At 34.1% G+C, this 17,034-nt stretch overlaps 2 protein-coding genes across 2 annotated transcripts; one reads left to right on the forward strand and one right to left on the reverse strand.

Annotated features, from left to right (window-relative positions):
- The first annotated feature begins 8,661 nt into the window (after positions 1 to 8,661).
- On the forward strand, positions 8,662 to 11,232 carry LOC129875871 (cyclase-like protein 3). Its single transcript, XM_055951091.1, has 5 exons — positions 8,662 to 9,157; positions 9,991 to 10,035; positions 10,171 to 10,243; positions 10,374 to 10,548; positions 10,928 to 11,232. The coding sequence occupies exons 1-5, from the start codon at positions 8,773 to 8,775 to the stop codon at positions 11,051 to 11,053; spliced, it is 804 nt and encodes a 267-aa protein (XP_055807066.1). The 5' UTR covers positions 8,662 to 8,772; the 3' UTR covers positions 11,054 to 11,232.
- A 1,504-nt stretch (positions 11,233 to 12,736) lies between these two features.
- On the reverse strand, positions 12,737 to 16,760 carry LOC129875872 (elicitor-responsive protein 1-like). Its single transcript, XM_055951092.1, has 7 exons — positions 16,610 to 16,760; positions 16,420 to 16,524; positions 16,150 to 16,276; positions 15,929 to 16,000; positions 13,608 to 13,653; positions 13,186 to 13,507; positions 12,737 to 13,100 (listed from the first exon to the last, which is right to left on the reverse strand). The coding sequence occupies exons 1-7, from the start codon at positions 16,653 to 16,655 to the stop codon at positions 13,063 to 13,065; spliced, it is 756 nt and encodes a 251-aa protein (XP_055807067.1). The 5' UTR covers positions 16,656 to 16,760; the 3' UTR covers positions 12,737 to 13,062.
- Positions 16,761 to 17,034: the final 274 nt, after the last annotated feature.

A 17,034-nucleotide genomic window follows, 5' to 3' on the forward strand; every position in this document is an offset into this window, starting at 1 on the left:
GAGAATTGATAAGGAAGGTTGTTTATCATAAATTACTTCATATGGTGACTTATTAGTAAAAAGAGACAAAGGTATTCGATTGATATATGTTGCAACTTCTACTCATTCCTCTCCCCACTCCCAAATCTACTAGGTAGATGAAATTTAATGGCTCTGGTAGTTTCCAATATGCGTCTTTGCTTCCTCTCCACAACTCCATTTTATTGTGGAGTGTGAGGAAAAGACCCTTGAGTAGAATTCCATTCAATAGAAATAATTCATGACAATTAGCATTAAAAAATTCCCCTTCATTACCAGATTTAAACACTTTAACAACTTTTCCAAACTGAGCCTTTACCATTGATAGAAATTGTCTAAGAACTACAATTACATCAGATTTCAAATGAAGTATAAATATCCATGTCCATATAGAACTATCATCAACAAAAGTAAGAAACTATCTCATCCCATCCTGAGCAGACACTTTCTAGGGACCACAAACATCCATATGAACCAAATCAAAAACTACATCTACCTTATTATTGCTAATGGGAAAAGAAACTCTAATTTGTCTAGCCTGAGGAAAAACTGTACATTGTCCATAGTAAAACTACAACAGTCAGTAAACTCCTTTATTCTCCTAAGTACTCCCATAAGAGCATCTCCTAATCTCCTATGCCAAAGAGCTGGATCAATAACCTTACAAACAACAGACATTGTCCTAATTTCAATAGCATTGTTTTGTTGCATTGCCTGCCAGTTCAGTCCATATAAACCGTCCTCCACACCAATCCCCTTCACCTTCTCAGAGAAGCGGTCCTAAAACACACAACAAGTAGAGAGAAAAAAATACAACTATTTAATTCTTTTGTCATTTTGTAAACATACAAATGATTAAACTTAAATGTTGGCACACATAACATATTTTTAATCATTTAACCTTCATTCAATTAAAAATTTCCAACATTAGAAGGTGTAGCTGAATCACCTGTTGGTAACTGTACTTTTCCTATATTTCCTACAACTCTCTCATTATGTAAGTGTTTGTTACTACTTATCATATGATTAGTGTCTTTGAAATCGACAATCTACTTCAAAAAAGTATATACTTAGATTATTTTACATGTTCATACTTTCATGTGTTTCATTCACGTTGTTCTTACTCAGCACATTTATTATCTGCTTAAGTTGCTCTGGTGTAGTTTTATTCACCGGTTGTAAGAATTATTTGTGTGTGAATATCTAATTATTATACATCTATCCTCCCATCATTGTATTGACCTTCTTCTTCTCCTTAAAATCTCCAGGGTATCCAATCAACTAGTTGCAATTTTTCTAACATGCCTTGTCGCTTGACAATGAGTGCATTTCTTCAGCTTATTACATTCTTCCTCACATGTCCCTTCATGTGAAAATAATAACATTATTGATTGTTGAAGCCTTTCCTTTGAAATTGGTTTTGTATGTTATTCCTTGTGGTGTACAAGGTTGTTGGTTGCACTCCTTCATGGACTACTCCAACAATTCCCCTTTTACTTTCATCTTGAATCACCATAGCATATGCTTGATTAAAATTAGGCAAACTACTCATCATCAAAATCTGGCTCCTCACATTGAATAATTGTCATTCAGTCCCATTAGAAACTGTAACAGTTGTTGATATTGCATTTTTTACACATACTCCTTAGATTTGTAACAATCTCATCTAGATGAGGGTAAAATTGAGTCATATTCATCCAAAAAATTCTTCAACATTGTGTAATAAGCAGAAACTGTCTAGACTCCCTATGTTAATGTGAATATGTTCTTATGCAATCTATATAATCTAGATCCATTGATTTTATTAAAATGTTCCATGAGTTCTAACCATACCTGATGCACACTTAACAAATGTAAATTCCACTAAGAATATCCATACTCACGTTGCATGTGAGTCAAGAAATCACAACCGCATTACAAAGCTCCCAAATATTTTTCAAATTTCATTCATAATCGCTTCTAGAAACAGAGCTGTCCATAAAGATTTATTCCTGCCAAGCGGTGCTACCTCCATAGCACGACTCCAGAAAGTGTAATTTTCAATTCCAGTCAGTTAAATCTCGACAAATAATGCTCCAGGTACATCTGAGGAACTCAAATAGAGTAGATGATTATGATCTATGGTTATTGTACTCCTATTTGAAGCTTCTTCTCTTGCTTTGCTATGTTATACCCCGTATGCTTACAGGTCAAATTCTTTGCAAGAAAGTCAACTTAAATTAAAGGCGGTGTTATATTTTATATTTTTGATACATTAGACTATTCGTACGCTAATGGACATAAATTCAAAGACTTTTAATTTCGAATTTTAAATGGCTCGACTTATTTGTAAATTTCAATCAATGTAAAAAAATATATATTAGTTGAGATTAGGGATTAATTAATCATGATTGAAATATTAAGGGAGAATTTGGGATTAATTAATATGAATTAAGCTAATAGTGGGATAAAAAGTGGTCTCCACTGCCATATGGCTAAATCTGATTAGCCCATACTTTAGTAGGGGACAAGTAGACATATTAGGCAGTACACTTGTCTACTTGTTGACCCAAAATCTGGTGCAAAATATCACTGCAACTCCAAAAAATTTCTTAAGGAAGAGAGAAGCTCTCATCTTCACCAAGAGAGGGGAAAGTTCGGCCATGGCTGACCATGGAAGGTCTCACATTTTGGTGATCAAAACAAGTAATATTATAAGGTAATTCCCTTTAGAAGGTCCATAGCAATGTGAATTTGACCATTGGAGCAGCAAGAAGGCCTAACATTTCAGTCCTCAAATTTCAGCAAATTAAAGAGCCAATTTGTTAAGGTACGAAATGATCATTTTCTATATGTTTTAGGGATTAAGGGAGAAATTAAGAGGTATAGTGTGGTGATATTTCAGGTGATGGAAGCAAGGATTGGAGCATTAGGGCAGCAAAAATGTGGTTGAATCAAGTCCCCAAGTTATATTTGTTTATCCAGGAGTACGGCGGAGCCCTGTCCCATCATATATTATTGTTGATATTCTTAGAGGTCTGTAGACATATATGTGGGTTGTATATAGATGTTATCTAGTTGTGCTAGTATGATTTATGTTTCAGAGATGTTCTCTTTGTAGTGGCAGCCTTGTCGGCCTGCGTATATATAGTTGGAATGTTCCTACACATTATGACAACCTTATTAGCTTACGTACTATATTATCTTTGATGTTATAACTCCTCAGGAGACAGGTTACGTTAATATATAAATATGGGACAGTTTCGAGATGACATTCTATTTCCTTAAGTCTCATATCATGTTTTGTTTCGAAATGATTAAAGAAAATAAGAATGTATACGAGTGTCCAGTTCGGGCACTAGTCACAGCCCACGGGGTTGGGTTGTGATATGCTATTTGATCCATCCATCAATCCATCCTCGATCACCATGCATACAGTTATCCAATAAATTCTCTCGATTTATCCTTAGGATAAATCTCTAGATATGCTCCAGTAGCTCTGATACCATCTAAAACTTTGGAGAATATGAATGAAGAAATCAGTAGAACTCATGTCCAGGAGAAGATGTTTGTCATTCTATTTTTCAGATGGAGAAATTGAATACAAGTTTTAAGTATTACAATGTATTGATCCTCTATATATCATTGCATCTAACTAATCAATCATTTAACTTAACACATGAAAAGATATGGCACCTGAGTAACTCAGCCCCAAAAGCTAGCTTATGAGGGGAGTATTTCTCAAATCCATATAAGTAGATTATCATTCCATATAAGCATACCACCAGTCCATTCCCCAACCAATGTAGGACTTTTACCCACTCTAACACCCCTTCACGCCAAGACCTAATTAGAGTATGGATCGGGAGCCCAAACAAAGATGGACTTGGCTCTAATACTATGTAAATATATGACATTGGGCCTAACTCAACCTTAAAAACTAGCTCATAAGGGGAGAATTTTCCAAGTCTATATAAGCAGACCACCAATCCATTTCCTATCATATGCTTTGTGTAGGTACTATTCATAAATCAATTTTGACTTCCTCCTCTCACTCCACCCCGTAAACAGAATCATTAATTAGATTCAGGAACCCAATTAACTTGGGTCCCCTGTAGTAAGAGAAAGGGTGAATCAGATTTCTTTTTGTCCAATCTGGTAGAGCAATTTCTTTTTATTTCAGGACTAGGTCCCTTTGAATCCCCTTTAACATAAACATTCTTTAGATTCTTCCTTTCAGCAAAAGTCAAGACCTGAAAACTATATCTAGAATGACTATTTTTACAACAACAAGTAAGCAACCAATTACTAGGATTAAAATATGCTTACTGTGAGGATTGTAGGGAACTTTACATTTTTGAGAACTTTGAAATCCCAGACCTTCACCAATATTGGCTTCATTATAGTAATATGAGGTAGAGTTTCTGGCTCCTCTTGTTTTAGTCAATAGAAATAGTGAGATCTGACTTGACCTTATTAAGCATTTCTTCAAGGTCAAACTGGATGTCACTCCCTATCTCCTTTCCTTTAGAGGAACTTTTAGAATTTTTCCTGAGCTTTTCAATTAACTTCTCGTTTCAACTGACACCCTTTTAACCTCTTCTTCAAGTTTAAAAATTTTAGTGGATAAAGAGACTCTTTTCATTTCAAATATGTTGAGTTCAGTAGTTAAAGATTAATTTTCATCAACAAGACCATGATAGACATCAATAAGTTATGTGCCTTATAAGGCAATTTGAGCCATGCACCTTCCTTTATAAAATAATTAACACTGTTAACGGCCAAAGCGGCAAGGCGCAAGGGCCCATGTGCCTTTGCCCTTTTGGTTTCATCCCAATATTTATTTGTCGTTTTGAAATTTTAATTTTTTTTTCCCTTTTGACTAGGGGTGGGCATAAAATACCGAATTACCGAACCGAATCGGCTATTTCGGTATTTCGGTATTCGGTATTCGATACTTCGGTTCGGTATTCGGTATCGAAATTTAACATTTCGGTATTTCGGTTTCAGTTTCGATATTTATAATTTTCCCGTTCGGTATTCGGTATTTACCGAGTACCAAAATTATTTCTGTTAGGCCTCCTAAAAAATGCCTTTTAAACATAAAAGGCTATAGGCCCATTCCTATAATTTACCTATTGAAGTCCAGCCCAATTGTCTAACATACCCTAAGTCCCTAAAAACCTAATTAACCTATTCAGATTTCATTTCAATATTCACCCCTATACTTCACGACTTCAATCTTCAGTTCTGAGTTCAGTTCACCGCTTCAGTCTTCACGCCGCCTTCATCGCTTCACACCGCCTTCACCGCTTCATGCCGCCATCAAATATATCTATACACCACGATTTTTGACTTATGTGTTCTAAAATCTACAGCGACACGAATCACGTGTTCTCACCGTATGCCAATGCAAAAGTATAGAGATCGGATGGATTCAGCTTTGGAATAGCATTTTCTTCAAGAACAACATTCTTCGTCAACAACTCAGTTCAGTTGTCTCCTTGTGATAAGAGGCCATCTCTTTCGTTGCAAAATTCTCAACTTGTTGTGTTCAGACCTAAAGTCGATGAGATCTCTCTTCTTACAATTAACACTTTCAGTTTCTTCCCTGTATGATCTTAAACCAATTTTGACTTTGTCTTTGTTCTCCCGCTTATATTTGAGTTATACTGTTAATTGTTTGTTTAAGGCTGAAAATTGAGATTTTCCTTTTGTTTACTCGGAGAAATATGGTGTAATGGGGTTAGATCTGAAATGGGTTTGTTCTGATTTTAGGTTTGGTTGAGATTTTTGGTTTTGGGGTGGGGTGGGGGGCTAAGGACGAATGCAAAGGGTATAAGGCTGAAAGTTGAAGTTTTTATTGATTAATTGGGGAAATATGTCAAGTGGGGTTAGATTTGAAATTGGGTTGTTTTGTTTTATGTTTAGTTTGGGTGGGGTGGGGGTGGAAGCTAAGTGAAAATGAAAATGGTTGGAATTGTTCTTGATTTTGACCCTTGATTATGTCTTTTGAAGACAACCACAGTTATTTGGACATTGTGATTCTGCATATTATTTGTGTGTTTTGAATGATTGTTAATTCATGTCTTATAACATTTGTAATCTCTTTTATGTTTAGATGGAAGATGAAATCTTCACATCTTTTATTATCTTTTATTGTTGGTAATGTGAATATGATGTACTAACATATTCCGTGTGTACTTCGACTTCAGTATGAGATTACCGAATACCGTACCGAACCGAATTTTAATTTACCGATTACCGAATTACCGAACCGAAGTTTGAAAGTTCGGTATTTGGTATTTATTTTGAATTACCGATTACCGAATTATCGAACCCAAACTTTGAAAATATCGAACCGAATACCGAATGCCCAGCCCTACTTTTGACTCCAAACTCCATAATAATACAAGTCACTATTTCACTAACTTTTTATCTTTTCAGTCCCTCACAAGATCACAAAAGTTAATTTGGATTGTTGGCTTATGATTTATAAACCAAAAAATTATAAGTTTGAATTTTAACTTATGACTTCTCTTTGTTTTTTTAATTTCATTTTAACTTAAAAATAAGTGTTTATAATCACTTTTAAATTGGATTAATTATTTGGGTAAGTATCTTTTAATAAATAATTATTATATTTAAACATACTTTTTGATTATTACCATGTATAGCAATATATAGCAATATATAACAATACTCCCTCTGTCCCATTTTAGGTGACACCGTTTGACTTGACATGATGTTTAAGAAAAAAAAGACTTTTAAAATTTGTGGTCTAAAACAATCCTTAGATATTTTGTTGAAAATTATTTTATTAAGGGTAAAAGAGGAATTTTAAAGTTAAATTATTTCTATTTTTATTAAGGTAATATTCTTTTTGAGACGGACTAAAAAAGAAAGAGTGTCATATAAAATGGGACCGAGGAAGTATTATTTATTTAATTAGATTTCTCTCTGTCTCTCTCTTTTCTCTTTCTCTCTCTATCGCTCTTTCTTTCTTTTTCTCTCTCTCTATCTCTACACTATCTCTTTATTTTAATAATTGTGTTCATACTCGGTGAATATGAAGATATGAAGGTTTGAACATATGAGAATTTGAATATATGAAGTTTTGAAGATATGAATTTTTTGAAGTTTGTATTAAAATTGGAATGTAGTTTGCAATATATATTAAAAATATATTGTGCCTGTATTACTTTGTATTATAAATTATTTTGATTGGTATCACTGAAAAAGGATTGATGTATGCAATATATATTATAACTATATTGTTAATGAATAAAATATGTATTATATGTATTTTATAAATTATTTGGTTTGTATCACTAAGAAAAGGAGTGATATTTGCAATATGTATTAAATTTTAGTGTATATGTATTGTAAGTGCGTTGCATAAGTTATTTTGGTTGATATCACTAACAAGGGAATGAAGTCTGCAATATGTATTCTAAATATATTGTCCGTGAATAAAACGTATATTATATGTGTCTTATAAATAATTTAAATTTGTATCACTAAATAAAGGGGTATTTTTTGTAATATATATTAAAAATTTATCGTGCTTGTATAATAAATTTATTATAAGTGTGCTACCTAAATTGTGTCTTATCACTAAGAAGAAAATATGTCTGCAATATGTATTACAAATGTTTTTTTTCATGATTTTAATAAAATTATGAAACAAATCTATATAATTTTAATACAATTCTGAAAACTTTGCTTTCTTCGAGCTTTAATCTAATTTTTACTCCTAAAATCAATTCTAAACTTAATCAATCCACCTTAAATTGAGATATAAACTCCAAAAGATATTTTCAGTTATTTACAAAAACAACTAATCCAAACTAATCACAAATTCATAAAACCCAAATAATAAATTCAAAGCTTGAAACTTATTAATGGTCATTAATGATGAATTCTTGTTAATATAATTTTAGAGATTTGAAATTTATGCTTGTGCACATGATTTTGTGTAAATATGGGATGTTTGTATTCTTATACTTGGTGCTTTTTTGGGTGAAAATCGTGAAACATGGGTGACAAACGATTTGAAAATATAAATACTCTATTTTTTGGATAAAAATTACGAAGAAGAAGTAGATGAGGATAATTATGAGTATGAGTGAAAGAGTCCGTTTGGATGGGCTTAAAAAAAGTAACTTTTATGTATAAAGTGCTTTTAGAACTTTGAAGTGCTGAAAGTTATTTTTATAAATAAGCAGTTGAGTGTTTGGATAAAAGTGCTTATAATGTGAATTTTAGGGTTAAAAGAATAAAAAAAAGGTAGTTTGAGAATTTAGTTAAAATATAAAAGATATAAAAGTAATTTCCATGGTCAAAGAAAATGACTTTAAGCACTTTGGAAAAAAAAGTTAGGAATCCTAACTTTTCATTTCTGACTGACTTTAAGAACTTTATGGCTTAAAGTCAGCATTAGGCAAACACGTCCAAAAGCTAAAAAGGGGCTTTAAGTTGGTTTTGACCAACTTAAAGCCAATCCAAACGGGCTCAAAAATGATAGATAATGAGAGAGACATGAAAAATAGAGATAGAGAAAGAGAGAATTGCTATACCATTTTTATTTTCCAAGGAATTGGTATATTTAATTTAAAATTTTTATTATTATAAATAATAAATATTTTTTTAATATACCATACCTAGTGATTTACTCATTTTAATTTATCAAAACACTCCAAAATTACTTGAAAGGAAGCCAATCAAACAGGTCCTTAGATCTCTCCGACTGTAATCCACTTCAACTCTTCTCCAATGACTAATCACAACACTTCACCGTACTCCCTCCTGCTGCCGCTCGCTACCTTACTGGCGCTTGTCTCCGTGGCCAGCGGTTCCGGGGCAGTGAGCACTTCTGATCTCCAAAAAATCATGGGAGAAGAGAGAAATTACATGAAAAAGAAAGTAATTGACATTAGCCACAAGTATGTTCCTGATTTGCCTTCTTATGATTCCAAAAATGGATTGGGAAACTTCATAAAACTTAAGACTAGCATTAAGTTGGGTGATCTCTATAATTTTTCCGTCTTTAAACTTACTACTCATTCTGGTACACACGTTGATGCTCCTGGACATTTCAATGAGACCTTATTCGAATTGGGTTACGATGTTGTTTCGCTTCATCTCCAAACTTTGAATGGTAATATTTCTGCCTTCGATTTTTTAAATTACTTTGTATTTATTTTTAATTCTAATAATTTTCTATAAATTTCTTGTATTTGGAGCTCAGCCGGGCTAGAGGTAGGCTAAAAAGTACTACCTCCGTATCATATTAAATGCGCACTTCTAACAGTGATTAAAAAATAACTAATATATTGGAAAACTTTATCATTTTGTCCTTTGTTTATATCGATGCAATATACATAGAGTATAGAAATAACTAATATTAAAAATTGTTTACATTCAAAATGTCATATTAATTATAGGAGTAAAATAGTAAAAAAATTTAATTAATTCTATCTTGATTTAGTAAATGATCAAGTAATATGAGACAAACATTTTTAGTAAGATGCCCATTTAATATGTGACAGATGTAATATTTTTGAGAGGTGAAATATGACCCTAATAGGAAGTTTTGAAATTAGAGCAGAAAGTCCGTAGGTGTCCGAGTGAGGAGCTAGTCTTCTCTTTCCTTTTCTCCTTACTAGCTATTGTTTAGTATTCGTATAGTATCTTACCACTTTGGTGCCGTTATTTTTCTTGATTAGTTGTTTAGTTGCTTTTTATCGTGCTAGTGTGTTGTCATATTTTTTCCTTGTAAACATGCTTTGACCGTCTATTTTTTAAGTCAAGGGTTTGTCGCAAAACAGTCTCTGTACCCACAAAGATAGTGGTAAGATAGTGGAATTACACTGGGTGTATTGTTGTTATTCAGGCTCGACATACTGAATACACTTGCACTTAGCTGCAATTTGGCTGTAAAATTTTCATTCTTTATTTTAAAAAATTGGTACATTTTTGGTGTGAATGCAGGTCCAGTTCTTGTAGTGGACACCCCACGGGACAAGAATATTACAGGTATGTTCCTAATCTTTGGGATGATATCCTGCCTGGTTACCTACTTATTTTCTTGTTAATAAGCTTTGTCTCCCTAAAAACTATTTTGCACCAAATGATATAAACCTAATTATTGCTCGCCCTTTTGTTCACCAGCTGAAGTTATGAGGTCATTGAATATTCCTCGGGGAGTGAAACGTGTTCTTTTTCGAACATTAAACACAGACAGGTACTTGTTCGTTTGTCCTTTGGAGGCATTGACTTGTTTCAAGCCTTGCTTAAACTACGTACATATGTTGTTTAATTTGTTCATTTTGTCATGTCGTTTTGTGTTGAATGTATATTGTGAGCATAAACAGGAGGCTGATGTACAAGAAAGAATTTGATTCCTCCTATGCTGCATTCACCTCAGACGGAGCAGAGTATTTGGTCCAGAATACTGACATCAAACTCGTTGGTGTTGATTACTTATCTGTTGCCATTAGTCCCAAGGATGAGCTCCTTAAAGTTCATCAACATCTTCTGAATTCTAAAGTAAGTATAACATCCATTTGCCTAATTAAGTTGACCTATAATTACAGATCTACACAGCAAGCCCAATCTATAATTTGGAAAATAGAGTAATAACCTGTCGATAATTGGTTAAATTGAACTGATGGATTGAAAATCTTTTACATTGTCGGTGTATAAAACCTAAAGGTTGATGTGGTTACCTCTAAGACTGAAAACCCCTTTGTTAAAGAATTCTCAATAAGTTTCTTGTTTAGTACTAGCTGCATACTATCTACTAAGTTAACTTGCTTCATAACTGCTCTTACTTTCTTAGAATTCTTAATGGTGACTTCATTTGTTGTGTTTATCTATATGCGTACTTGGTTACCAACTGCTAAGGATTCTTTAATATATGCATCAGGATATTATTCCAGTGGAAGGCCTCAAGCTCGATGATGCAATCGCGGGAGTTTACACAATTCACTGTCTACCCTTGAGGCTTGTTCATGGAGATGGCTCACCTACCAGATGCATCCTCCTCCAGTGATCATGTCAAGACAGCTGTGATACTTTTCATGGAAAAAAGAATATGTAAAGTTATGTGAACACAGAATTTCCAAGAAATTGCTAAGACGAACTTAAATGTACTAGATTCCTTTAGCTTGTGTACCCATGGACTTGTGTAAATTTCTTTCAGAGTACTAATAAAAATGAATGTTGAGATTGTACTGATGTTTATTCACATTACATGGCTGTACTGCTAGCTCACAATTCACAACCGAAGTCAGGTCTAGTGGCAGTCAATTACTCAGCAAATAGTTATGGATTTACTTCTACTAGAGTGGCATTCACAAATAGTATAGAGTAGTATATAGGCTTAGCATGAGTGCATTTTTAAGAATAATAAAGTGCTCGTCTCCCTATAAAGGTAAGAATTCTTGGAGTCAATCTCTTCCTGACATGGCGTGGATTTTGAAGATGCTAAATCTATTAGGATCGGAGAAAGGGCACTAGCAGCAAGAATCGAAACTAAATACATAGCCGAAATAAGCAATAAATGAAAAAGGGAGAGGGAGGAGAAAGCCTCTTTGTCAGTAGAGTCAGCCAAGTACAAGGAATAAGAAGGGAAAAGAGAAGATGAAGAAAGAGCGTTTGTGTGTGTGAGCAATAATGGTGTTGCTTGAAGGGGTTAGGTTCCTTTATCGGGAGAGACATGAGTCATTGTGTGATTTCAGATGATATGAATCATGGTTCAAGTAATAAGGATCTCGCGTTCATTAGGAGCCTTGTGGACATTTTCACCTATTATATTAGTACCAAAAGGTTCAAAATGGGTTTGTGCTCAGGTATTGAACAATCTACTCTACACAGGTGTGGACTTACAGGGCTAAGGCTCATAAACCTTTTCTTTTATTTATCAATACGGCCCTGCCCGGGTGGATCACTTTTCTGAACCGGAATCAATAAGTGGAAGTCATAAAAAAAACAACCTATTTTCACACCTCAAATCAAGAGGAAGGGTTGCTTATCCAAAGTGCGGTAGCTTTTGGAATCTAGAATCGAATTCCTACACAATTTGCCAAGGCCCTCCTTCCATCTGCAGAGATGGCAGTATGGGCTCTAAATTTGCTACTGAATTTATAATCCTTATGCAATTAAAATTATTTACGCATATGTAATGTATTTTCTAATAATACATGATCAAAACAAAAGTTACCGAATGGGTCCGAAACTGTAAGTAATACTCTTCCCCGCCTGTCCAATTAGTGATTTACCGTCATCTTCATTCTAGTAGCCATGTAAAACCAAGTCTACTTTGGCTTCTAATTTTGATATCAGAATATGTGTTGATACTGCAGTCCTTGTCATATTTCTTTGTGCACTTAAATTTCGATACATTGTTGCTCGAAGCAAATAGAAGTTAAGAATGGCAAAACTAGTACTCATCAGGCAGAAGTACTTCTTCAATCATCCAATAGAAGTCCATAGCATTTGAAGGTATTCTCGACCAAGCAAACAACAGGACAAGCTATTTCCCAACAGAATAGTAAGAAAACTAAAACCTTACATGATTAATTCAAATTAGATTGGCCAAGAGGCAAGATTCCCAAAAATATATATATATATATATATATATATATATATATATATGTTTTGTTCAAGTTTTAAAAAGCTGGTATATCAACAATTCTAACAGGATGTAAAAATTGAAAAAGTACAATCTAAAATGTTCCCTGTCAAAAAGAATGATCATCCTGTGATTCCACATTTGGCTATGAGGCACATACAAAAGCAGGTGGAGCCTATCTGACAGAAAATTTCTGTACATTTCGCTTGGAAATACTCCTATATAATACAGGCACAAAACAATACGCTTCATTCAAATCATTTCCAGATTCTACAAATAAACAGTTTCAGCATAGCAATCACAAACATGTCATGGAGAAGTCCTGAAATTTCGATATCAGACAAAGATATAACACCACACTACTAAATGAAAACTCAGAGATAACTTGTTTGTGCAGAATCCTTGTCCAAGCGTTTAAGAACATAGCATCAATGTGATCGCGGAGGATAGGCTCCTGGATATGAACCTGGCAAGACAACAAAAGTATATAGTTAACCCTAAGTGGCATGCCAGGGGAGAGTAGGAAATTCACATCATACAAGAATATTTACCTGGAGGATAAGAGTAACCCTGTGGTGGATAAGGCTGAGGCGGATATGCTGAAGCTGACGAGTAAGGTAAAGGATAAGCAGCCGATTGAGGGGGATAAGGAGATGCTGGATTATATGCTGCTGAAGGGGGTGGGACTGTGGGATAAGGAGAAGCTGGATAATATGCTGAAGGAGGCGGGGCTGTGGAATAAGGGGATGGTGCTGGATAGCCAGAAGGTGGTGGATGAGAAGCTGCATGTGGTGGAGCTGCCGAATATGGATATGATCCAGGAGTTGGTGTTACATATGGAGAGCCTGATTGAGCATGGTTTGTTGCTGGCTTCTGGAAGTAAAAGAGAAATTCATGTTAAAGATATTATAAAATAATTTTATTTTGGGGGGGTGGAGCAAGGAAGAAATCCTAAGAAAAGACTGACACTTACATTGACATTTGCATAGTGCATTATAAGTCGAACTTCTCCTGCATGCCTGTAAAAGAAAAAGACAAGCCAAAGTACTTCTGTTACACACTGTGATTTCATTCATTACAACCTCACCCCAAACATACAGTTCAAAAAAGCCCGAGACAATTTTACAAAACTACTTTATTAGAAGCTTAGGTTCAAACAGTTCAAATAAACTTTATTAACTACAGAGATATGTACAGACATATCCATTAATGTTTCTGTTAATCACACAAAGCGTCCTTGAGATTCCTAGAAATACAGGAGATCCTTTCCTAGATTTGAAAAAGAATTTGTGTATACACCTTAATCCTTAAACTAAGTATTCAACGCTTACAATAAAACAGAAGTGGAACATTGAGGTCCCTGACAAGTGACAGGTGAGGTCAAAGGACAGCAACTTTTCAGCCATCAAGAAAAGACAGGCATAACATCTAAACATAAAAAAGTATTTTGTTATCTTCTGTTTTTTCCTACAAGAATAATAAAGACATGATGTTTCTTCTTATTCCTTTCCTTACCTGAAAAACACATACACATGCCAAAATATCTTTCATACATTAGGAATACACAAGTGTGAAAAAAGCTGCTCTCTTTATTCGTCTCCAACGACATCACAAATTCTATCAAGAAAAATCTTTTACTCCCATGAATCCACCAGTATTAGTACTTGTGAGCTAATAATTGTGTGCTGACTAAACACATTTTATATGATGCAGTTGACTCATCTTAAATCTTGCAAGGTAATCAATAACAGAAATTCCTCGTCTCAAATCTAGTTTATCGAACCTCAACTACTCCTAATTCTTCACCCAACTTGAAGCCAACATGTGACCCAATGGTGTCTAGTATGTCTAAAGGTCTATCTATAAGGTTCTTTGTAGAAAGAGCTGATCCATGACTAAGCTGGGACAAGAAGAAGTAAGACAATCAATGGGGATAAAGTTTTACAGGAAGTAGACTAGCTAATTGATACTTGATTAATGAGTTACTTAGCATACTAGCATCTTATATTTCTTCAACAAAATGCAGGATAATTCATCTTCTGCACGGTCACTTAAGAGATAGAAGGAAAAGAAAATGGTGGAAGATTACTTCTCCTACAAACTGGCTAAGGCATATTAAATTAATAAGGTAGCTTATCCTCTCTTTGCTTCTGGACTTCACAAAAGTCAATTTCCATTTGTCCTCTTTTTTTTTTTCTTTCTTTTTATAAGTATCTCCATTTATCCTCGTTCGGTTTGGTGCAAGTAATCATTGCTAATCACTGACCATTGTAATATTTAATCCATTAGAAGCAGAAATATTTTAGAAGCCAAGGTTAATGTTCACTGCAATCCTTTAAAGTCTATTGCATTCCTCAACTAGAAGTCATGTTAGCTCTATCACAATAAGCTCTCTAAAGTATCTCTTATTTGGTTGCATGTGTGCGATGCATTACCTTTTAACATATTGTGTTTTGTGTGGTTTCCTTGGCTAAGAACCTAAAAATATCTCTCAAAATAAAACATTACTTCTGAGATTATTCACCTAAACTTTTCAGCACTAGTACAGATAGCTTATAAAGCCTACGTTCTGTTCCACCTGCATCACCATCCAGAAGTAAGTTGATGGCTAGTTATAGGCAGGTCTACATTAATCAATAATAATAAAATGAAGAACTTTAGTGATGGCCGTAAAGAATCACATCATAACCATACGTCCCAAACCTTGGTGGAGCAAATTGTCATAGAGCCTGTTTGGATTGGCTTTAAGTTGGTCAAAACCAACTTAAAGCCCCTTTTCAGCTTTTGGATGTGTTTGCCTAATGCTAACTTTAAGCCAGAAAGTTCTTAAAGTCAGTCAAAAATGAAAAGTTAGGATTCCTAACTTTTTTTTCTAAGTGCTTAAAGTCATTTTCTTTGACCATGGAAATTACTTTTATATCCCTTATATTTTAACTAAATTTCCAAACTACCCTTTTTATTCTTTTAACCCTAAAATTCACATATTTTTCCTCATTTAAGCACTTTTATCCAAACACTCAACTGCTTATTTATAAAAATAACTTTCAGCACTTTAAAGTTCTAAAAGCACTTCATACATAAAAATTACTTTTTTTAAGCCCATCCAAACGGGCTCATATTAATGTCAAATGAAAGAGTGGAAGCACAATGTAGAAGATTTTGTCAAAGAAACAAGCAACAAAAGAGACAAATTCTAACTAAGAAGGACCATACACACAATTGTCGCCCTAAAAGAAAGACCATTGTAAATATCATCTAGAAAAGAACAATGTGGCAGTTGTCTTATCAATTTACCTGCCCCTTTTCGTCTGGAGTGGCCAAGCAGTATCATCAAATCCCTGTGAGAGAACCTTCTGTAGTTGAACTCTAGAATTAAATAATTAAGGATCAATCAACTACGCAACAATTCCAAATTAGTCAAGTCCGTTATATGAATCATCTACATCACAAAATAAATAGATAAAAGAGAAAACGAATTGAGAAGTATAAAAAGGAGTAGTAAGATGTAGATTTACTTTCCGCTCCCTATGAAATCATCCGAATTAACAGTATTGCTATTCCAGACAATAACGTTGATCTCTCGCAACCCTTCGATGAGTGTAAACACGAATTTCTCTTGAAACGTAGGGTTTTTTCCGCCATCTACATAAATAATTGCAGAACAAGGGCATGAATTTCACCAAAATTCACCAATTGAAAGTAAAGTCAGTTAATCAACTAGGTCTCAACCAAAACTTTAGTTCGGATAGACTATACGAATCCATTCGGCTTTATGAAAACTTTACCTGTACAAGTACGAGTACGGTATTTAGAACTGCCGTATTCAAGGCAAACGTACGGATCTTGCCTTGAAATCCATTCAGTGTCCTTCAATTTGTTACAAGCAACAACTGCAAGATGGAGAATTCAAAGCAAACAATGAAGAGGAATTCATAAAATTTCAGTTTTTTTGTAATAATTGAATGAAGTTGGTACCAGTGACTTCAAGGAGTTGGCCTTGGATGCCATATGCCATCGACATATATAGAAGTAGAAGAAGACAAAGGGAAGACCACGAAGAGGAGGAATTTGGGTTTAAAATTAGCAACGAAAAAGTAAGGAGGGTTTTATAGGGAGGACAAATCAACCAATAGGCGGTTTCGTGTTCATTTCTTTGACTTGCGTAAAAGAAATCGTGTATTAATAATTGAAAAATCTTTGGTTGACCAGAACAGAGTATGCGCGTTCCAAAGTGAAAACGTCAACGACTAGAAGGTTATAATGGATAATTCAAAAATCTCATCTTAGATTTTACTTGTAAATCGTAATATATGTCTTTCTTGTAATTCCAAATATTTATATGAACCTTCTTTGATATTTAGGAATACAAAATTGTATTTAAATCTGAAATACTCAATAAA

Source organism: Solanum dulcamara, chromosome 12 (assembly GCF_947179165.1).
Source record: "Solanum dulcamara chromosome 12, daSolDulc1.2, whole genome shotgun sequence".
In the NCBI taxonomy this organism is placed as follows: Eukaryota; Viridiplantae; Streptophyta; class Magnoliopsida; order Solanales; family Solanaceae; genus Solanum; species Solanum dulcamara.

What these genes read in the sequence shown, in the direction of transcription:
- LOC129875871 (XM_055951091.1), top strand. Translation starts at nt 8,773, where the DNA reads ATGACTAATCACAACACTTCACCGTACTCCCTCCTGCTGCCGCTCGCT. An exon ending in ACGGGACAAGAATATTACAG is followed by an intron (nt 10,036 to 10,170) that starts GTATGTTCCTAA and finishes TTTGTTCACCAG; the next exon opens with CTGAAGTTATGAGGTCATTG. An exon ending in AACATCTTCTGAATTCTAAA is followed by an intron (nt 10,549 to 10,927) that starts GTAAGTATAACA and finishes TATATGCATCAG; the next exon opens with GATATTATTCCAGTGGAAGG.
- LOC129875872 (XM_055951092.1), bottom strand. Translation starts at nt 16,655, where the DNA reads ATGTCGATGGCATATGGCATCCAAGGCCAACTCCTTGAAGTCACTG. An exon ending in TGCACTATGCAAATGTCAAT is followed by an intron (nt 13,508 to 13,607) that starts GTAAGTGTCAGT and finishes TTTTACTTCCAG; the next exon opens with AAGCCAGCAACAAACCATGC. An exon ending in GGGTTACTCTTATCCTCCAG is followed by an intron (nt 13,101 to 13,185) that starts GTAAATATTCTT and finishes TTGTCTTGCCAG; the next exon opens with GTTCATATCCAGGAGCCTAT.